The sequence below is a fragment of the Pongo abelii genome, chromosome 1, assembly GCF_028885655.2.
Source record: "Pongo abelii isolate AG06213 chromosome 1, NHGRI_mPonAbe1-v2.0_pri, whole genome shotgun sequence".
NCBI classification, from domain to species: Eukaryota; Metazoa; Chordata; class Mammalia; order Primates; family Hominidae; genus Pongo; species Pongo abelii.
Window position 1 is genome coordinate 165408717 of NC_071985.2, and position 23503 is coordinate 165432219.

The 23503-nt window shown below is 41.7% G+C and overlaps 1 protein-coding gene across 5 annotated transcripts in view; it reads left to right on the plus strand.

The window, feature by feature from the left end:
- The window catches only part of GNG12 (G protein subunit gamma 12), a 130946-nt gene extending 120409 nt beyond the window's left edge, over positions 1 to 10537 (plus strand). For 4 of the 5 annotated variants that reach the window (XM_009249112.4, XM_063713680.1, XM_054525258.2 and 1 more), the window contains 2 exons: positions 4307 to 4425; positions 6455 to 10472. In XM_009249112.4, coding sequence (XP_009247387.1) covers positions 4333 to 4425; positions 6455 to 6580 — 219 coding nt within the window. In that variant the 5' untranslated portion in view covers positions 4307 to 4332 and the 3' untranslated portion in view covers positions 6581 to 10472. 5 annotated transcript variants of the gene reach the window in all.
- The last annotated feature ends 12966 nt before the right edge of the window (positions 10538 to 23503 follow it).

A 23503-nucleotide genomic window follows, 5' to 3' on the forward strand; every position in this document is an offset into this window, starting at 1 on the left:
GATTGCCTCATCTAATAAGAAACCTTTCAGAATTACAGTGAGGCTTCATGGAATAATGCATATGCAAGCAACGTGTGTGCTCACAGGTTCCATACAAATATCAGGTATTGTTTGCCTTGGAAGCTATTCTTGGTGTAAGAATAAAGCAAGCCTTTTTTCTACCTAGTAGAACAAACAAACAGCCAGACATCCTCACCACTAAGGGAAGACCAAAGAAAACCCTCCAAAGGCACAGAGATATTTGGAGATATTTGTTTCCCCAGGCTTTCTATCTTGTTCTGCACAGCCCAGCTGTTGAGGAGCTGCAGAGCAGCTGCAAGTCAGAAGGAAGTCCTTAGCTAGACCTCCAGCTCCTGTAAACGCCTCTGCCTCTCAGGGATCACACAGTGGCCCTCTTTGTGCAGCCATGTGGCAACTCAGCAAACCAGAGGCTCCTTAACTTGAAACGGTCTAATTTTGGTCTGCTTTCTCCATAGGAAGAATGTTAGGATCAGAAACTGTCTTCCTTTCCAGTGGCCCAGTGTACAGCTTTTTCTAAGAATGACCATGAAGGGGTTCAGGAAATGCCACCCAAAATATAACACTTTGGTGTGCTGATTACTTTGAACTGAGGATACTTGGGGAACAGCAGATGTAGGCAGAGGCATTCTCTGAGCTCCCCTTATCGGCCTAAAGACAGATCCTCCAAAAGGAACTCAGTTGTCACAAATATTCTCCCGGAAATCTTATCAACTGGGAAAGATTAACTCGGATCCCAAGAGGGGAGACTGGAGGTGTTACCACACCCAGACAGACAGTCACCTCTTCTTCCGAGGGCTGCTATGAAACAACTTGTATTAACTGAGAATTTCTGTGTGCATGAGAAAACCACCTTTCTTCACCATTTATCTCTTCCCCTTACCTCCCATAACTCATGTTGCCACCACGCCCCAGAAACCCTGAACCCCCATTCTTTTCTGTAGCTCAGGATCATATGTGAGCTTTCATCATCTGACCACTTTGAGTCTCATATCTGTGGCACTCCTGTGTGTACATACATAATTAAATACAGTTTTCCTGCTGTCAACCTGTTTATATGTCAGGTTAATTTGTAGCCCAGCCATAGAACTGAGAAAGGTAGAGAGAAGTCATTTTTCATTCCCCTGCAATCACAGTTACCCCCTTTTAATCGACTTCCCAAAGCAATTGCTATACAATATTCATAGAAAGTTGTTTGTGTTTAATAAATCTATGAAAGTGTAAAAATTACCTGTCTCCTAAACTTTAATTTGTATTCTGGGTGAGGCTCTCCATGTTCGTACCAGCAGATGGGAAGGGACTTTCAGAAGAGAAATTGAGTTAGGAGCCTGAGAGAGGTAGCAGAGCAGGAGGAGGGGCTAGGCTACGCCTGAAGCAGAAGGGGGTGTCTGATGGCTTATTTAACGTTGCCTCTGTGAGGGCAGGAGCTGTATGCCTGTCCTACCCATTTATTCTCAACATATTGTACCTAGTAGCAGTAGTACTCAATTAAAAATGTGTTGCATGGACTTTGTCAAGCCTGGGACCAGCAGGAATACCCCATTGGAAGGGAGCAGGGAGCCTCTGAGTGACAAGGTTGGAGAAAGCCCTCTGAAGAAGCAGGTCTGAACGCAGATATCAGAATGAGGGAAAGCTGCAAGAAGCCTGAGCTGGCAAGCGTGAATCATGAATTGCTGGCTGTTTTTAGTCTTGACTATAATAATAGTCAGGAAGTAACAAAGACCTTCATGTACTAAATGCTGAGTGTCTCGCCAACTTTAGAGGGACCTACCCGAGCATTTTATAAATATTAATAGAGTCTGACTGTAGACTGCTTGCCAATGGCCATGCCGGGTGGGAGCAATTACTGGTCCAGTCCTGATATGTGTGAACTGTTCTGCAGTTACCGGAAAACTTGCTCAGGCCTTGGAAACTTTATGCCCTGGAGATTGGGAAGAAGAGAATGCTTGACCTTATCCTCATGCAAAGGGAACATTTAGAAAGTCCTTAGGGTGCAACATGGAAACCACAGGTCACTGAGAAAGGGTGTCATGTTCGCATTCTGGAGTCTGGGGGCCTCAGAACCAGCGCCAGTTGGAAGGGGAGCCCAGTTTTACTTGCTGCAGGGAAATATATATATATATATATATATATATATATATATATATATATCTCCAACTTGCTGTGAGTCAGAGCACTGCACACTGTTCAGGGTGAGGTTGCCTACTTCCTCAGTTGCATATCAGAGGCTCTGTTAGTAAGTGCTGGCCTGGAAGCACAGAAAGGGATTGGGCCAGGCCGCTGGGTGTGAGCAGAATCCAAGAGACCCTAGGCCTCTCTTTTGGGTGGGGCAGGGATGACTGAGGAATCTGAGGAAGAGGTAGCTACTCTGGGAATGTGCTGAAATGAGCTTGTCCAAGGCTTAGCACAAGGCAAGGCCACCCTTCCCTGCCACATGCTTCATCCTCCTAGTTTTCTGTACTGCTAGAGCTTCCTTATTCCTAGGGAAATCCTCTGATGGCTGTCACTAGTCTTTGCATTGGGCTCTGACACTAGTGGCGCAAATTGCCCAGGGACTCTAAAAAGGGCTGGTCCCCATAGCCCCACCCAGACCTGCTCAATCAAAACCCTTGAGGCTCATTGACCAGTTGTTGGGGAGGTGCAGAACAAACAGGTAAACAGGGAATTGCAATTCACTGTGCTGTATGTGACCCCCAAGGATAAAAATACTAGCAGCTGCAGTTTGTGGAATGCCTTGGTCCTATGCAAAACACTTAATGTGCAACAGTAAATTGAATCCCCCCAAAAAATCCTTTGGAATGTGAAGGTTGCTTATTAGGCTGATTTCAAAATTTTGCACACAGTTAAAAGCACAATTTTATTTGTGCATTTGACCTGAAACTTCCTCTGACCACAGAGGCTACAAGCCCTACCCAAGTCCTAGAACTCAGCCTTTGGGAATATTCTAAGTCTGGTAGAACTCAGTGTGGAGCACCGTGGTGCCCAGATGATGGATGCCCTGGAGTCTGGGTTGCTAGTGTTTTTTTTTTTTTTTTGCAGCTTTGTCTGGTCTCAGCCTTTATGGCAGAATTACATTATTCAGCTGTAGCCTCTCCAAAAGGTTGAGTCAGCCTGGGTTTGCTGCTGGCGCCACGGAGCCCTAAGACTTTGCTGAGCCCTCACATAGTGCCGGGGAGGCACACCTACTGTCCACCTGCTCCCATGAGTCATAAAACTGCCACACTGCTGCCAGGCCTGCCAGCCCTGCGTTTTCCTCCAGTTGCCACCCTGAGGAGAATGAACTTAGCCGTATAGGTCAGGGCACCAGGCAGCACTTTTCCCCCAGCCTGCCTTCCTCTTGAAATGTGCTATTGGACAACCGGTTTGTAAAGCAAGGGCCAGGATGTTTCTGTTTCCATTGCTTTACACCAGGTGGCTAAGGAGAGAGGGCAGCAGGGCAGCCTAGAGGCCAACAGCTCAGGCTAGAGAGGAGAATCAATCCACGAACATATGATGGAGTAACAGGATTAGCAAGTGCCCAGACCATCACGATGAGACCAGGGAGAGGTCAAAGGAGGGAATAATAACATTTTATTAATTATTTCAGACTGTAGGCTACTCATGTATCCCACTTGACATTTACCGTGGATCTATCACGGAGAGTCTCCACTGAAAGTTTTCACTCTTTGATGAATATAGACTTACTTATGTGCCTAACACTTTCAAAACGATTCTACATCATGATAATATCTAAAAATAAGCACCCTTTATTCAAAGTTCTCTAGAGGAGCTCTCTTCTCATTTTCTGTTGCCAGGACTTTGATCAGCCTACTAGTTGGGGGCAAGAGCCCAAAAGAAATGAAATCAAACCTTCTGTGAAAGTAGGTAGCAGTAATATTAAACTGACATGTAATGTGCCTCCCATAGCAAATGCTCACTTTTGCCACAGGTCCCCTAACTGCTACAAGTGTTTGCATATTTGTTTCCTCTTAGGAAATCCTAGAAAAGTCTAGTTTTATGTTATATGTTGGGGTGCATCGATTAAACTGCTAGTGCTGGGTTTCTGCAAACTAAAGATTTATGTAGGTGCTCAAATGGATGACAAACTTAGATACCTAGGTCACCACTCAGATTTCTAAGGGGCGTTTTAGTAACTGCCTCCAAGAAGCTGTGATGACTAGGAAAATCCATCTATTTCCCTTGAAGTTGAACATATTATTTCTACTTTAATAACATCTACATATTAAACATGAATGTTTAAATAACTTAAAGATGCCTGTTACTTCTCTTTAAAAAAAAATCTCCTCAGATTTCAGGTAAAAACAATAATTGAAGATGTCCAGCAAAACAGCAAGCACCAACAATATAGCCCAGGCAAGGAGAACTGTGCAGCAGTTAAGATTAGAAGCCTCCATTGAAAGAATAAAGGTAAGAAGCCCCAACTGGATAACATATGCTTTCTGCTCAGTTCCCCCTGCTCCTTGAGGGCTGGACCACTTGTCAGAGAAGATAATACCATTTCATTCCACTTGCTTCCAGGATTTTTCCAGAACAGGCTGAGAGTCTCAAAATCCTAACTTTCATTTTCCTATGTAGCATGGGCCTCACTTCAAAAGTGTCTGCATTAGCCTCTCTGTTTGTAAAACTCTGGACAGGATTTCCTGAGGACCTGTCTCCCCTGAATGAACGTGGTCAAGTCCGTTGATCCCTGTGTTCTAAAGTGGGACAGGGGTTCCAAGGAGACTTCATAAACACCCTAGTCATTCCTCTGGAATTTAAGTGTTCTAGAATTATCAGTGCAGCTGAGGCAGCTTCGCATAACAAGTCAGCAGTCTAGGTTTCCTTTTTAGGGAAATGAAGCTTTTAAATGTGTTTGGCCCTCAGTGACCACTTTCTGTGCCCAAAGTAATAATGCCGGCTTTAGTTGAGATCCCATAGAGAAACTGGAATGCATTTCTTAGATCACCTGACTTCGAAGTCTTTTCCCCTAAATCCCAAGAGAGAACTAGGCAGTGAGTGCCCTTAGAATGTTACGACCAGTTCTTCCTTGAAACTGAAGCAGTTGGCCGGGCGCGGTGGCTCACGCCTGTAATCCCAGCACTTTGGGAGGCCGAGGCGGGCGGATCACCTGAGGTTGGGAATTCGAGACCAGCCTGACCAACATGGAGAAATCCCTGTCTCTACTAAAAATACAAAATTAGCCAGGCATGGTGGCGTGCGCACGCCTATAATCCCAGCTACTGGGAAGGCTGAGGCAGGAGAATTGTTTGAATCTGGGAGGCAGAGGTTGCGGGTGAGCCAAGAGCGCGCCATTGCACTCCAGCCTGGGCAACAAGAACGAAACTTCGTCTCAAAAAAAAAAAAGAAAAGAAAAGAAAAAAGAAAAAGAAACTGAAGCAATCACTTGATCCATTCCTCTGGGCCTGGAGATAGTCACCTGTCTTCCCAGCATGAGGCTATCTGGGCTGTGCTAGACAGGGCTCAGCTGCCCCATTGCTCTTTGCTTAGGGCAAAGAGATCCTATTCTGTAGGATCTCGCTCCCAGACTTCTGAAACAGAGCATGATATTTTCCGTGTTTAATTCATGCCGGAGTAAGGTACTGCCTCTTCCCGTGCTGGTTTCGTCTCTCTTTTTACTTCCACAAGCCCAATCTCTAACAGTAAATCTTGAAGCTCCACAACTTGGCTCCAGAGTTTTGGCTCCAAGCCCATCGTTCAGTTCTTAAAGTCTGTTGTGCATTCCAATCTGTTTTTTCTGGGTAGAATTTAAGATACAACCTTCCCTTGATTCACATATGCTTTTTCTTACCTGGCCCCTAATTTTTTATTTTGAGACATTTCAAACCTGCTGAAGAGTTGTAATAACAAACATTTATAAACCGTTTACCAGGATTCACCAGTTGTTAACATTTGACCACATGTACTTGCTTGCATTGTCTCTCTCCCTCCTTCTGTCTGTACACACATACACACAAAACATATATAATGTCTTCTTTAAACCCTTGAAAGTTATTTGCAGTTCAGGATTATCTAATAAGAATACCTAACACACAGTCCATTTTTGAAGAATCCAGGCCACTTATTTTGCAGAATCACCCTCACTTCGGGTGTGATGGTTCGCTGATTGGACTCCAGTTCAATGTTGGACAGGAATGCCAGCTCATTAGCTGGTGGTGTGTCCTCAGCACTCCCATGAAGGGATACGTGGTGCCAGTTTGTCTGATCATTGTTAAGTTGCTTGGTTAAGAAAGACCTTACCTGCCAAATTGCACCATTTTAAAGGTACCATTTCCTTTTTTTACCTGACAAGAATCTGAGAGTGGTGCTTTAAGACTCTGATTATCTTGTTCAAATCAGTCTTCCATTCAATAGCCTAGCATTCAAATACACTCTGAAAGTGTGCAAGTAAAATATTTTCTTTCTTGTTTGTTTGATTTGTCATTTGTCTCCATGTCAGGTTTCGAAGGCATCAGCGGACCTCATGTCCTACTGTGAGGAACATGCCAGGAGTGACCCTTTGCTGATAGGAATACCAACTTCAGAAAACCCTTTCAAGGATAAAAAAACTTGCATCATCTTATAGTGGAATAGAGAAACAGCTCCTCGCCTCTTCCCAACAAAGCAAATTATGAGCAGCTCCTTGAAGAGATTTACCTTCAGCTTATTTGGTAACCACTGCTAATAACTAAAATGTTCTCAACTTGGAATAATGGACTCTGAAGTCTCTATTTTCTAAGTTGTCCTTTCTCTTAAAATACCCTTTACTGATTTAATACAGAATAACAATCTTATTTTCCACTTGGTAACTATGGCTTTATGTTGGGTTACTGTTTAAGGAAAGTTGATCTGGGCCTTTTTAAAAACATAATTATATACTTTAGAAATACAAGGGATTCCGATATGTCAGGACCTAAATTGCCTAAGCACCTGTCAAATTAAAATGCCAAAATTCATTGAAATCCTAAAGCCTTGATATTATATTCTTTATAAGGCGTGTGCCAGCCTGTATAGTATATAAGGAAGAGCAGTGTTTTGTGTATATATATGCCTTTGTGTATACACTTATCAAAGCTATTTTCTTATGAAAACGTCCCTCTCTCCATACCATGTTTCTTGGTTCCAGAAGTTATACCTTTATTTTGAGCTGTGTATAGGTAGAATAAAAAATTCCTTTCATGTCATTATTGTACAAAAAGTAAAGAGTATCCTAAAGATTGTATTCATTGTAATCAAGTAATGCAATCATCTCTCCTCTCTTGAAATCTTGCTGGACCTCTTAGGCTACAGTAAACTGCACCAAACTAAACTGACAGTCCTTCGATAATATGAGACATTAATTTACAAGGACCCTTTAGGGCTTCAATGATGCTGAGTCTGGAAAAGGGGAGGAGACCCTTGGGAGGATCCCAAGCAGCTGTGCTCCCAGGGCTCATGTTCTCTACTGGATTAGGGATAGGCACCTCTGAAATCTCCACCCTGATGATTGGAATGAAACGGAGTGAACATGAGCCCAGCTGAGAGAGGAGCAGGAATGTATGAAAACCAGCTGCTCTGCTTGTCCCAGCTTTGTGATTGAACCCTCTGTCTTGCTCTCTCTGCCTTCCCTGTATCTTTCCTCTCTTACCAGAGCATCTGTTTGCAGAGGTTTCCCCAGCCACAGGTATGTGGAACACGGTGAGGAAAAAAAAAAATTAAAAAAAAAATGCAAAGCTGTCAGGATGCTTAAGCTCTTTTCAGATATCTGCAGTTTCATCCCTACCTTGTTCACATACCATCCAAGAGGCACATAGGCTACCCAAGAGAGCCTTGGATTCAGTGGTACACTCCTTGGGCCCAAGGGCTTCAGCAACTGGATATGGGGTTCCTTGATTTTCCTCTGGGCCCAAATATAGCCCTCACACCCTTGAAATTTCCGGGTATGGGGGTAGCCCCAAAAGGAGGAATCTCCTATGGCCAATAAGGTATCTTGACTTTATCAAAGTAGAAGAGAGGGTCACTTCGGGGTCAAATCATACACAAAGCCTTTGATGTTTTAATTCATCTTCAGTTCATTAAAAGTAACTACTAAGGAAAGGTTGAAAACTTCCTCTCAAAAAGGAATCAACCCCAGAAGTAATTATTTACAATGATTTTCCCAAATTTTGTACAATCTGTCCTGGAAAGCAAACCCCTTTTAAAATCTAATGTCTGGGCTTTGAGTATTAGCTCATTTAGGGTGGACAAATGCATTACTTTTTTAAACTGCTCACATTTATTCAGTATTTCTCCAAGTTGCTACCTACTCAGCCTTATGAATGCCCCTCGCTTTTCTAAGACCATGTGAAAATCACGGCACTGCCCTTAGCCTTGTGTCATCTGCTTTTTCGTTCTGTGATATCCCCAATCAATTATAGGTACCTGTTTAGGAGAGAGAAAGATTTTACCTCTCAAAGGGTGAGATTTGAAATTTACACTAAAAAGACAACTTTACATTTAATGCTTCACTTAATGAGACATTCTTTTTTTTATAAGTCTATTTTTCTACTCAGTTTCAGAACACTAATCTGATTTTCACTCTGATTTTTAACGTTTCTTTAAATATTTATAATGTAGCTTCTTTCAAAATATTTTCATGAAAAATTACTTTTATTATACCATTATGTGCACGTTATTGGTAGCAGGCATAGTGTATTATTTAGTACTGAAACATGCTCTTTTACCTAACAGTAAACAAGTATATTTTGATATATATCTGTTAATGTGCTTATAGTGGTAAGAAATGGACTTGAGGTCCCAGGAGATTTCATTTTATTCGCCCTGGTCAGATACAATAGAGGCTATGAGTATAAATATGTAACTTCCTAACCAGGTGTAGGGCATGTTCATGAATATCAAATCTTTTGATGCTGGACCCAAGAGGGGAAAAATTGTAGCTAAATGTTGATTTACTTATAACTAGACGTCTATGTGAGAAAATATATGCATACATATATATGATATGCAGAAGTCACTTTTATTTATCAGGCTTTATTCTCCTTACAAAACCACAGTTTAACTGTCTGCAGCAGTTGGTTTATGTTAATGACAGACAAATACCCAGTGTTTGTTATTTTTTCCAACTACCACTGTAATGATAAACTTTCTCACGTATATACATGCAACTTCTTGGCTTCATTTCCATGAAGCTATTTCAATATATTCAGTATACTTTGTCCTTAATGCTGTTTCTGTTAACAGTGAGCTCTTTCTTTTTTTCATTCTTATATCTTCATTAGTTCATCATAAATCTGTCCAGTTGAGGCCTCAGGACCATGGCAAGATTTCATGACTCCGAAGTATTTTACAGAAACATTTTTTAAATAAGGGAAATATTTTATAATACCAGATGGTTCACAAGTGATGGGTCATAGCTAGTTTTTTTTTTCTTCTAAAAAATGTCAGGTTTTTAAAATCACTTACCTTATTAAAATGAAAAGTGCCATACTTAGCTTTTAAAGGAAAGACCTGACTTGCTTTGTCTCTATTTAGACTGTTTTTGTACTTTACTAATCTTTAAACTATCAGGAAAAAAACCAAAACTTTATACCAATGATTTAGTAATTTTGAGGCATAGGGTAGCTTACGTAGTGGAGGATGTGCCAAATATTCTCTTCAAATGCCACCTTCTCAATCAATTTATAACTAAAATAGTGTTATCTGACTAATTCCTCTGAATTTTGATGTAAAATCTGTATAGGCCCCCAAAATGATTATAGTACATGCCAGTCATTTCTCAGTGAAATAAATATAATACCAGAGTACATTATGGGTTTTATTGCTTTCTTTTATGGTAGACCTGTTTATGGGGAAAAAAATACATCAAATCAAATAGAATCTTATATCTGTATGTTAAAATAGAGCACTTACCTGAAGTCAGTGGCCTGGATCGTAGCCCTGGATCATTTCCCAGTCTGTCCTGTGCTGTGTGACCTTGGACAAGGCGCTTCATCTCTCTGGGCCTCTATTTCTCCATTTGTAAAACAAGTGGCTGCAGTAGATGATGGCTGAGAGCCTTTCCTGTTCCCGATGCCTTGGTCCAAAGACCCCACCCCTCTGCTGGTCCTGCCAACGTGTTGGTGCTATAAGCTGCTTCAGATATAAAATTGGCTTATCTATAATGTTTGTTCATTTAATAGCTTCTAAAAGGCCTTTTTGTTATACAGTGCTTGTTTTCTAGTTTTATGGACTTGGTTACTGTAATAATGTCTTGTTTTTAGCCATGTAACTACAAACAGATATTCTCTTGATGTCTTAGTAAATTTGCATTTGATATATCATTGATGAGATTTTGTTGTTATGTAGTATTCTTTGGCTGCTCATCTGTCCAGCATCTTATTAACCATAATACTGTGATCATTATTTGGAAATATGTCCTATGGAAAGAATAAAAGCATTTACTTCACAGCTAGCATGTTCACAGATTTGAAAGAAGTTTCATTAAAAGCACCATTGCTTTCTTTACTGCGTCAGTGCCTCATTGTATCATCCTACTTGTGTTTTGCTCAATAAATGAATAAAAGACCATTTCTCTTCCCCTTTCCCTTCCTTCACTCAGTTAACATTTTCTGAGCACCTCCTGAGAGCAAGCTGCTGAGAGTCAGGCTCCCATGACACCCAAGTGAATAAGACTTACACCAGCCCATGTCACAGTCTGAGCAAGGAGGGTGGGAATGACAGATATGTAAACTAATCATCGTAGTATCATGTGGCAAGTGCCATAACTCAGGTGAACACAAATTTCCTCTGGGCTGTGAGAGCCCAGAGGAAAGAGGGACTAGCTCCACATCGACAAAGACCTCTGAAAAGGCTTCCAAGGGTGGTGATGTTTGGGCTGAGTGAGAGAGGAACAGTATGCATTGGAATGAGGTCCTGGGAGGAGATGAGAGGAGGAGAAAAGAGGACTGGAAGCCAGTGTGCAGAAGGCCCCCCGATCCTGCCCTCCCATCCTGCTTGCCTATCCTGAAACCAACAAGGGAGCTAGAGAGGCTGCTGAGGAGTGACGTAATGACTCTGACCTGTGGAGAGCCGTTTCCCATCCTGAGACCAGCTGAGGCAGTGGAAACTGATAACAAATGGAAAGGTCATTAGATGGTGGTGACTCATATTCACTGTGTGTTTGCTGAAGATGCCCTGCCTCCTCTTCTGCCCCTTCCCTCGGGGCTGGGATTCCCACAGAGATGAGGGGAGGGCAAAATCATCAAAGAACAAGGGCGGGAGGCAGCCAACAAGCCCCAGGCTATGAACCGGACACGCTGCAGAGATGGTCCCTGCTTCTGAGAGCCAGCACTCCACACTTAACAAAAGGTAGGGGCAAAAGACAGTCCCTGGGCCCTTTCTAGTAAAAGGCTGAAGGATTTAGATACATCGGTTTTGAAAAAGAGGCAACAACAACAAGCATTTTTTACTGCTTCTGACCAAATTACAAAGCTCTTGTAACTCTCGGTGGAGGAGAGTTGGGGATGATGGATGGGATTGGGTAGGGGTGAGTTTTTAAAAGATGGGAGGAGGGAAGGTAATGAAGCTGGAAGAGGCAGGTGAGATGTATACTTAGCCTTAACATGGACAAGAAGCCCAGGCCTGTGGGTAGTGGTTGGAACTCAGTGTGGAGATGCATGTCACGGGGCTTTCCACCTTTTCTGGATATGTGCCATGATCAGTTTTTCCCTGGCAGGAGGGTGAGTTACACATAAACACATGGATATTCCCTCTAAACCTTTTTATTTGGGGCTCTATAATCCTTGTTTGGGGCTAGGCGACCGTCTTTTGAGTATTTGTCCCTCATTCCCTATGCCAGGATTATAATCTCTTGACTTAAAACTCTGACCATGGCCGGGCACGGTCGCTCATGCATGTAATCCCAGCACTTTGGGAGGCCAAGATGGGCAGATCACGAGGTCAGGAGATCAAAACCATCCTGGCTAACACGGTGAAACCCCGTCTCTACTAAAAATACAAAAAATTAGCCGGCCTGGTGGCGGGTGCGCCTGTAGTCCCAGTGACTCGGAAGGCTGAGGCAGGAGAATGGGATGAACCCGGGAGGCGGAGCTTGCAGTGAGCCGAGATCGCGCCACTGTGCTCCAGCCTGGGCAACAGAGTGAGACTCCGTCTCAAAAAAAAAAAAAAAAACCTCTGACCATCTTTGTGGAGCCTGGTCCCACCATCAGTTCTAGCTGTCTTTGCACAACCTGGCATGGCTAGGGCCTTGTGCTTGTTTTCAGAGCGTGACTATACTTGCTACTGTACCCCTTTACCACTGTGAGTGGCAAATAAACTTTGCCTTCAGATGAGCCCTCTGTTACCCTAATTACTTTCTCTTTATCTGAGTCATTTAAATCCATGGAGGTCGTTTAACTTTAGGCCAGCCCTGGGCAACGTGCAGTTAGTCTAAGGAACCCTCACCTCAATTGCCCATTTTTTTCAAAAACTTTTTCTGCCCTGGAGGAAAATGCAGTCCAAGTAAATTTATGCTAATGTGCAAATGAATTAATATATTGGCCTGTGGAGGACCACTGGCACTGTCAAGTACAACTCTGGGGAGAGTGATACTTAGCACAAAGAAATGGAAGTTCATAGTAAAGTTTAGGCATCACTGAGAATTAATTTTACATATGAAGCATTCCTATACCCTTTAAATCCTCCTAGACCATCTATTGAATGATGAAAGCAATTAATTGAAATGGTTGACATCCATAATGGAAGATGCCAGGTTTGTAAGTCCAAGAGATTTGCAGCTGAGACATCTATGTGCACAATAATTTTATTTTTATTTATTTATTTATTTATTTTTTGAAACCGAGTCTCCCTCTGTCACCCAAGCTGGAGTGCAGTGGTGTGATCTCGGCTTACTGCAACCTCCCCCTCCCGAATTCAAGCAATTCTCCTGCCTCAGCCTCCTAAGTAGCTGAGATTACAGTCATGTGCCACCACGCCTGGCTAAATTTTGTATTTTTAGTAGAGACAGGGTTTCGCCATGTTAGCGAGACTGGTCTCAAACTCCTAACCTCAGGATATCCACCCACCTCGGCCTCCCAAAGTGCTGGGATTACAGGTGTGAGTCACTGCCCCCGGCCGCACGTTGCTACTTCTGATCTCTAGAGCCAACCTCCTCCCACCCCCTCCACACACACACCCTGCTTAGTGATAGGAGGGCATCATCCGCTAAAAGACCTTAAATATGGTCCTAACAGAAGACATTCGCCAACTATGTGACATTACAAGGGCACTATGGATCCAGAAATTTGTGTACTAGGGCAAGCCTAAAGCAGTCATTCCCTGAACAAATGTGGGCAATGCTACCTCCTCTAAGCCAGGCGCTGACAGACTTGTTCATTAGTGTCCCCGACCTTAAGTAAAGGTTGGCATGTGAGATTTAGGTAATACACATGTCAATTTTTTAACATTTTACTAACTGTGTAGTTTTATATGTATTAGGAAAACCAGAACTAGCACAAGTTGTGATAGAAAGTTTCCTTCTAAAATAGATTTAAATAAAAAGTAAGCCAATTTGTATTTTTTAAAATGTAAGTATGTAACAGCATGCCTTTGATTTGGATATGGAAAAAATTGTGATGAAGCCCTACAATACAAGCAAGTAAAAAGACAAGCATCCCCTTTGGGAACCAACTCCAAGAATCACCGATGTAGGCTGGGCGCGGTGGCTCACGCCTGTAATCCTGGCACTCTGGGAGGCCGAGGCGGGCGGATCATGAGGTCAGCAGATCAAGACCATCCTGGCTAACACGGTGAAACCCCATCTCTACTAAAAAGTACAAAAAATTAGCTGGGTGTGGTGGCGGGCGCCTGTAGTCCCAGCTACTCGGGAGGGTGAGGCAGGAGAATGGTGTGAACCCGGAGGCGGAGCTTGCAGTGAGCCGAGATTGCACCACTGCACTCCAGCCTGGCCACAGAGTGAGACTCTGTCTCAAGAAAAAAAAAAAATCACCCATGTAAAGCAGACAGGTTCACATTTCTACTTTTAACCTTGAAACATTTTCCCATGGCCAATTCACTAGAAGTGCTTTGTTCTAAATAAACATTTTAGATCCGACCTTGGTGATGCATGTAGGTTTCAACACTGGCCATGCAACATCTGTCAACATTTGTAGACATCTGTGCAAGGCAATGAGGAACACTGAACTCCAGACACTAGGCTGGGCATTGTGCATGTGTTCTCCCATTTAAGCCTCAAAACAACTTTTTAAAGCAAAGTAGATGTGATTTAACCCCATCTTACAGATGAGGAAACTGAGGCTCAGAGAAGTTAAGAAAATTGTGCTAGATCCAACAACATAAAAGGGTGGGTCCTAAGAACACCCAGGCAGATTCTACAGCCCATGAACTATCTTAATATTTGTAGTATGGTTTGCATAAAGGAAAACAAACAAACAAACAGTAACTTTGGTAATTGTTAGATTAAGTAAAAGGTAAGGTAAACAAATAAGTCCTTTACTAATCATGGGTGTAATACCCTGGGCCTTAAGAATAAACAGTGCTATATTTCAGGCATTTACTATGACTAGGTACTGTTCTTAGCATTTTGCATCTGTTTATTTTTTTTTGGTGGGGGTATGGTGGTGGTTGTTGTTTGTTTTTGTTTTGAGACAAAGTCTTGCTCTGTTGCCCAGCCTGGAGTGCAGTGGCAAGATCTGGGCTCACTGCAACCTCCACATTCCAGGTTCAAGCGATTCTTCTCCCTCAGCCCCCCAAGTAGCTAAGATTACAGGCATGCACCACCATGCCCAGCTAATTTTTGTATTTTTTGTAGAGACGGGGGTTTCACCATGTTGGCCAGGCTAGTCTCGAACTCCTGACCTCAGGTGATCCACCCACCTTGGCCTCCCAAAGTGCTGGGATTACAGGCATGAGCCACCGCACCTGGCCTGCATCTGTTAATTCATTTAATTCTCACAACAAATCCAGGAAACAGCTACTCCTATTATTCCTACTTTACATATGAGGAAATAGAAGCCTGGAGAGATCCAAAAGTATATTGGATATGCTTTCAGAAAACCATTTTTCAGGGTAGCCAGTGTGACGTAAGAGAAAGAATACGTATCTGGGAATCAGGAAATGCATGTTCTGGACTGACTACTACTCGTTTACTGTGCAACCTTAGGACACTTATGACCTCTGATTCTACTTCCCCATTCACTTTTTAAAAAAATATTTAGGCTAGGTAATTTTTAACATTTCCTCAGCTTTAAATTGCATATAAATCTGTAAATCTGAGAAGAGATCAACCCTCTTGCCATCTCCACCCCGAGTCATTGTACATTTTCCTCCTTGAATTGAAAATCAGGAGAAGAACCAAAGTCTAGCGTATGGAGCCAGAGGAGGGCACATGGGTTTGTTGTGTATAATTATAGGTATTTAAAAGATATTTAAAGAATCACCTCCTGATACTTCAGCTACTGGCTCATCGACAGGTCTATAAAGAATTTTAAGGAAAAATGAATTATAGAAAAGCATTTTGAATATTGACAGCCTACCACTAATAGAATTAAGGAGCAAAGTTCTTCAGCAAACTTAAAGTGTCAGTAGCACCTTATGAGTTCATAAAACATAACTACAAAAAGAAAAATAGCCCACTCAAACATTAAATATGAATGACAGTGCGCTTGGTTTATAGAAACAGAACAAAGAGAAATTTATTTATTTGTTGAGCTCCTACTAGCACTGTGGTAGGTATGTCCTAGGATAAACCCAGAAAACACAAGGATAGTGGGAGTGGGGGTAACAGGTGCATGGGCAGTAGGAAATAAACAGATAAATTGCTATGCAATATGGTAAATACTATCATAAGAAATTGTTCTGCCTGAATGAGTCAGAAAAGATTTCACAGAAGAGACAGTATATTAGTTGGACTTTGAAGAACAAGTAGGAGTTTGTTGGTAAAGAAGAGGGAAAGGATATTCTCAGCAGTGAAAAATAGTGTGTGCAAAAGCCTCAAGATCTAAGGAAGCCTGGAGTGTTATAGCAGCAGAGATCTTTGCAACAGAAGTATGGGAATGAGAATGAGGACAAGGCTGGAAAGGAAGGTTGGGTCAAATAATCAAAGGCCAAGAGTTTGTACTGAATTACATAGAGGGGAAGGGTAGTTGGTAAGAGATTTTTTTTTTTTTTTGAGAAGGAGTCTCACTCTGTCGCCCAGGCTGGAGTGCAGTGGCGCGATCTCAGCTCACTGCAAGCTCCGCCTCCCGGGTTCACACCATTCTCCTGCCTCAGCCTCCCGAGTAGCTGGGACTACAGGCGCCCACCACCACGCCCGGCTAATTTTTTGTATTTTTAGTAGAGACCGGGTTTCACCGTGTTAGCCAGGATGGTCTCGATCTCCTGACCTCGTAATCCGCCCACCTCGGCCTCCCAAAGTGCTGGGATTACAGGCATGAGCCACTGTGCCCGGTCGGTAAGAGATTTCCTTGTTCATAATTAGAATGAACAAGAAAAATAAACTAGTGAAGAAAAACTGGAGGTCATGTTTCTAATTTCTTTGGGGAGTAGGGAGTTGGGGGGTGGTATTCACTATTCTTTTATTAGTTCTTCAACTCCTTTCCACTCCAAATCTTTATCACTCTCCTCTAACCCCACCCCCTACTTACATCCTCTGTGATCTGTTTCTGTCTACCTCTTCAGCCTGCCTTTCTCCACTGCCTTCCTTAAATACTTAATCCCCTAACAAACACCACAGAGCCCCACACATGCCACACCCCTCACCCCAATGAGCTCCTAAATGCTCTTCAAGACTCACATCAAGCATCACCTTCTCCTGGAAGGCTTCCTGACCACCCCCTACACACACACACACACACACACACACAAACACACACACACACACACACACACGTTGTGCATTCCCCTGCTTGCCGTGACACCACTCTGGCTTGAAAATTATCTGTGTCTGTCAGCTTCCTATAGCTCCTATAGTAAACTGTAGGTAGCAACTGTTTCATAATCATCTTTATGGAGCAAGCTCTAGCATGGTAATTGATACACGGTACTTATGTTCTCACAACCTTGATTTTGAACAGAAACTGTTCTGATAGCCTAAATGAGAGATAAATAACTAAATTAAGTTAATGGAAATGGAGAGGGGAAACTAGATTAGTGAAAGTTAACATAATTTAATTGGATGGTGTCTTGCTGAATTCAGTTATGTTGGGCTATGTAGTTTACTGGGTGGTTTTTTTTTTTTTTTACTTATATAACTAATTTGCAAACAGAACAATTAAATATTAATGGAATATAAACAGGCATAGAAAATCACCAGTTCATGGAAGATGCAATTATTATTAGCTTACATATATTGACTGCTTCTAGGAACTGAGCTAGGTTCTTTCTATGCATTGTTTCCTTTCCTTTTCACCAAAACCCGATGATATAAGCCTTGTTTATTTCCCCAATTTTACAGGAGAAATAACTGAGGCTTCGAGAGTTACACTAACTTTCCCAAGTTCCAGCTAGGACCCCTCAGGATTCAAGCTCAAGTCTTTCTGCCTCTAAAACCCAATGTCTTTTTTCTTCATTTTTGTTATTCTTTTCTTTCTTATAAAAATAGGGTGTTGCTATGTTGCCCAAGCTGATCTCAAACTCCTAGCCTCAAACAAGCCTCCCAGCTAGGCCTCCCAAAGTGCTGGTATTACAGGCTGGTATTAAGACAATGGCCTGGAGTGGCGGCCACTGTCTTAACTGCTGTACTCTTGTTCTTATCTTTTGCTAGCCCTGTCCTTCACATATAAAGAAGCAAAATCAAATCAGAAGACCTCCAGATGACCTATTTCTTGCTGAGTGCTTATTTCAATGATGGTAAGATGATTACAATATGGTGATATAATCATGTGTTAAGTGATGATACTAAGAAAGTTTGCTGCTTTTCTGTATAAATTCTTTCTCAGACAATTCTAGAAAAGATATTAGCATAAAAGCATACAGGGACACAAAGATCAACTTTCCAGTGATGCTTAGAATTTTCTCAGTTCTAAGATGAAAGAAGACAATTCTTAGAATTCTCCCTTGCCTATTTTTTGTCTCCTTTAGCTTTCCCAAGACTCTGCCCCACTTATTGGATAAGTAAAAGATTCGATTCAATTAGTTTCATCCTTCCCCATTCTAATCTCTGCTGTCTGGTTGGCCTCTTTGAGAGACTGACCTAGCATCAAGAGGACTGAATTCACAGTAAAATTCTGATTCTTCCACTTCCTTGTCATGGGAACTTGGAGGTGTCTCTTGATTGCTCTGAGCCTCAGTTGCTTCAGCACAGAATCAAATGAATTAATAAATGTGAAAATCCATGAAAGGCAGAAAGTACTAGTGGTTGTAAGAAAAATGGAAGTGGCCGGGCACAGTGGCTCACACCTGTAATCCCAGCACTTTGGGAGGCCGAGGTAGGAGGATCACCAGGTCAGGAGTTCAAGACCAACCTGGCCAACATGATGAAACCCTGTCTCTACCAAAAATATAAAAAATTAGCCGGGTGTGGTGGCATGCACCTGTAATCTCAGCTACTTGGGAGGCTGAGGCAGGAGAATTGCTTGAACCCGGGAGGCAGAGGTTGCAGTGAGCCGAGATCGTGCCACTGCACTCCAGCCTGGGCAACAGAGTGAGACTCAGTCTCAAAAAACAAACAAACAAAGAAAAAAGGAAAACTGGAAGCCCCACTTACTTCTCAGCACCTACTGTGTGCCTGACACTGAGCAGTACTCATTGTATAACAATAACAGATTTTAATCATGCTTGTCAGCTTCTCCCTCGTCTTCAAGGTGCCTATCACCATGTCTAGCACATAACAGGTGTGTTGATCTGTCAGTTCAAGGGGAGGTAAGACCCATTCTGTTTGCAGACTCTCCCACCTTTTGTGCAGTGATCACCTGAGTTAACTTGTAAATTCTCTGTCTCCAGGTAGCAAATGGTTCGGGTACACCTCTTCCTGGGAATCCCTGCAATTTTTGCAGAGAAATATGCATCCCTTTTGGCGGGCTAACATCAAGGGAAACTGGAAACTGACCATGTAGAAGCTTCTCCCTCCCTAATCCCTGAGATTTGTAAAGAGAGCTCCGAGAGAGCATTCATTATTTCTCAAACTTCCCTTATAAGAATTACCTGAATTACTTGTTAAAAACATATACATATATACATATAATTTTTTCTTTTTCTGGGGCTTGAATCAGGAAAAATAAATTCTGAGCCTTATTCCAACCCCACTTAATCTAAAGCTTCTGGGAATGGGTCTTGAAAGTTATATTTTTAACAAGCACCTCAGGGCCTTATTTCATCCAAACAGTTTGAGAAATTCTGATAGTGTAAACACTTCATTTTACACAGGAAGATTCTAAGCCCCAGTCTGAGTTGGTGGGGTGGGGGCGAAGGGTAGATCTCAGATGCCTAATAGAATGAGGGAGGGAAGCTTACATGAGTCCAGCAAACTAGAGTTATAACAGGGAGGGGTGAGGTCTGTGGCAAACTGGAAATCCAAGTCCAAAAGGGAGGGGCCTCCTCTTGGCTCCAGCGAATTGCCGCCACGCAGTGTGGACCCACGGTTGCCAGTATAGCAAATTTTTAAGAAACAATAAAAGTCTGGATTTTGCTAAGAAATTTTCCCATTTTTAAATGTTCACAACTGATCTTTAAAAATTGTTATACATTGTGTGATCCAAATTTCTCTTGGCTACCAGTTTCCACCCCCACATTAGGACTTTGTAAGCTATAACGTCTTCTTTTCATTGTCTCTCTTGGTGGTGACAGCATCTGTCTCTTCTCTTAGTTTTACCAATTAATTTTAATGGCTTTCTATCATCTAGTAGAAAAGAAGCTTGGCCTGCCGGAAAATCATGCTCTGGTGTCTACCATCTTTCCCACTCTATCACCCATCACTGGAGGACATGTTTGCATCCTGGTCTTGCCACTTACAATATGATTCTGGGCAAATTAAGATCTCTGTGTGTCAGTATTTTCACTTTCAAAATGGGGCTAATAATAGTACCTACTCCCACAGGGTTGTTGAGAGTGCTAATGAGTTCCTGTCGATAAAATGCTTAGATCAGTGCTCAGGATGTAGTAAATCTTGTATGAGTGTTGCTGTCACCCAAAAGCTAGCTCCAAACATGCCTTCAGTGTGTACCTTCCTGAGCTATAGTTCCTCCTCCTGGAGTAAATACCCTTCACATTCACCTGGCAGATCTCTTCATCTTTCAGGTCTCACTGAACCTGGCAAACATTCCCTGGCCCCAGGAACACTTAGGTCTTGAATATACCTCATTATCACTTATCACCTAGTATTACAGGTATCAGGTATCCCTACTAAATTGTACACATCCTTAAAGGCAGCTGCTTTTTCATCTTTGTAGCCTTGGGACCAAACACAGTGCCAGGAAAATGATAGGCATTCAATAAACAGCATGATTGAAATGAACATGCTTATCTTTTTTTTAATGTGCTTAAAGATTTCCTTATAGACTGTCAACTTAAGGACAAATGCTCTAATAGGCTACATCTTTGTATTCTTCATAGCACCTAGCAAAATTATATTTGATATTCAATCAATCGATCACATTTTTGTGCTGTTTGCAAAATACGATGCTAGCTTATGAACAAAGAGTTTACAACCTTTTTCTCCATTCCATTCCTATATGCCTTCTGGAGATTTCTATCCTTAGAACTTCCAGAACAGTTTTCTGGGCCTTTCTTATGTTGCTGGTAATTTTCTGTTTTGTATTTATGTAGTGATACAAAGTCCTTGAGGCCAGAGTGTGTGTCTGATTTTTTTTTTTTTTTTGGTAGACTTCAATATAACCAGCATAGTCCCTTGTCCACAGTAAGCACTCACTTAATATTTCTTGGTGGTGTCATGAATATGACCTTTTCACAGTGCTTCTTATGTTTACCAAAGCATTGTTAAAAAAAAAAAAGTATTCACTTCTTTGAGGGATACTTGCTTGGTGTCAAATCATGCCACTGAGTTTTGTTCATTTGAAGAGAACTTATCTCCCAAATTTCAGTCTTTTACCATATATCAAAGAGTAAAATTCGACCTATATAAATGAAAATTAAGCAATTATTTCACAAGGGCTCCAGTAAGGCATCTGAAAACATGCTTTGGAAATATTTCAATTGACAGTATACAAATAATTCTTTCCTAAAAATGACCCTTTTTTCTTTATTTGGGAACTAAGATATGTATTATAGGAGATTAGCTACTTTCATGGGTCCTTTCATTATAAAAGTTTAACTTACCAAGAGCCTAGGTTAAGTGTGGAAAGGAGGAAGCAATGCTATTTATGACACTGAGGTGAAGTTGCCAGTGGAAAAATTAGGTATTTTCCACTTTTCAGCATTCAATACACCTTAGGTAGATGAGGGGATTTTTGTTCTTGTTGTAACATAGCTTGCAATATGTAGATTTAATGGTTTTTAAGGCAACAACTAAAGAATATTGGCATCAATTAGAGATAGAAGCCATCCAGGTAATTTTATATTTGTTTAAAATTAACTGTTTCATGATTGGGTTTTTCAATGCTGTGTTAACTTTGTGTTATGCTCAATCAGGAAAGAAAAACAAGAGTTTAAAAATTTTGAAGAAACCAAATGGCATTGCAGTAATTGTTGAGATTTTCCTCAAAACAATCTGAAGAATGTGTAAGTACTATTACATATCTCTAAGCATTACAAATTTAGAATAAAGATCAAAAATTCCTTTTGAAAAACATAGTTATATAGATGTACATGTCATAACACAGATCTCTCTGATGCCTTGTTTTCCTATTGCTATCACCTGGGTTTTAGAAATAGCCACACTCCATTGAGCACCTATCATGTGCCAGGTAGTTTGTATTCATTATTTCTAATCATTCATTTATTCAATAAATATTAATTCAGCACCTACTGCTTGCTGGCACTTGTGTCAACTACTGGGCTACAATAATGAACCAGGTATTAACTGCCTTGAGGGAGGTTGCAGAGCTGTAGGAGAGGCCACAAGTCTGCAAGATAGGTAATCTTATCTCCATTTTACATGAGTAAAACAGGATGAAGAAGGACTAATCAAGGCCAGCTGCTACTGTGCTCGTTCCACTAAGCAAAGCAGCTTTATCCACTGTGTGTATCCATTTTAATTCATTCAGCTCTGCAAGAGGGTTTTTACCAAATTGTTGCGAAAAAGGGCTGAAAAAAACCTTACTTCAATGGGAAGGCAAAACACCTTGCTATTTAAAACTCACTGCTCTCAATCTTTTGGTAATGTAAGAAACAAATATTAAATACCAGTTATGTTTTGGAGTGGGCACTGGATTTTAAAAAGATACAAGAAGCCTAAATAAGCCTAAAAACCCGCACTTCTAGCAGATGTAGGAAAAGCCACTTGTGAAAAGATACAAGAAGCCTAAACAAGGCCTAAAAACCCACATTTCTAGCAGATGTGGGAAAAGAGAGTCATTTGCAAGGTGAAGGGCTCATGGACCTATGTATTCATAATATATGCAGAAACTTGGAGCTTTTTGTTGCTATTAGTGAGTTTTCCCTGCCCTTTCTCCCGATTGTATGTAGTCACGACTAGGATGAAAGACAGATGGCAGGGGAGCCATAAGGAGGATGGTTTGAGAAATAGGACAAGAAAATTCCTGTGGACTAAAGCAAGGCTAGGCCTTGCCTCCATAAGCATTTTTGCTTTCTTTGGTCTATGCCTACAAGATTTTTGGAGTTAATTATCAAGTGACTGTTCTAACTAAAAAATGATTGTTCTACTGAAGCCTTTTCTTGTGCTTTTCTTCTCTGCCATCTATTCCATCTGATATAATTTAAGCAGACCCCTCAGAACCATAGAAACGTTCAGCTGGAAAGCACAAAGCTTTAGGAAGAGACTAGGGGCAGCAAAAAACTGCCTGGCCACTTCCCTGTTTGCTCTGTAAAAATGGTTCTGCAAAATGCACAACCTTGGATTCTTAGTCACTTCCTAACTGGCCTTGTCACCTATAGCTGCTCATCCCAATAACCATCTTTCACAGACCCTGGTGTTACTTTCCTAGAACACTGATCATGCCACTTCCTTCAAGGGCTCCACTATCTGCCTGAAGTTTACAGAAGGAAGCCCAAATGCATAAGGGTAACACAGAATGCCTTCCCAGCCTGGGCCTAATCCCCACCTTCCTTTTCAGCCCTGTTCCTCCCTTATCTTTCTACACCAGAGGCACACACAGAATCACTCTGTTTTTACTGACCTGGTTGTGGTCTTTCAGGCCTCCACACCTTTGCACAAACTAGTGCAGCTGCTAGCAGTATCCCTTTGCCCTCTGTAACTAGGGAAATAAAACTCACTAAGACCAACATAAAACGATCTCTGTTCAGTAAAAACTGGTAGGTAACTTTGGTCACTCTGTCCTCTCTGCCTCCTCAACATTTTGTGTATAATCTTATTACCGCACTACCATCATTGATCTTTAATTATTCAAATTTTGCAAGCTGAATCTCTAACCATCCCTTTTTCCTAACAATTCCAACTCCT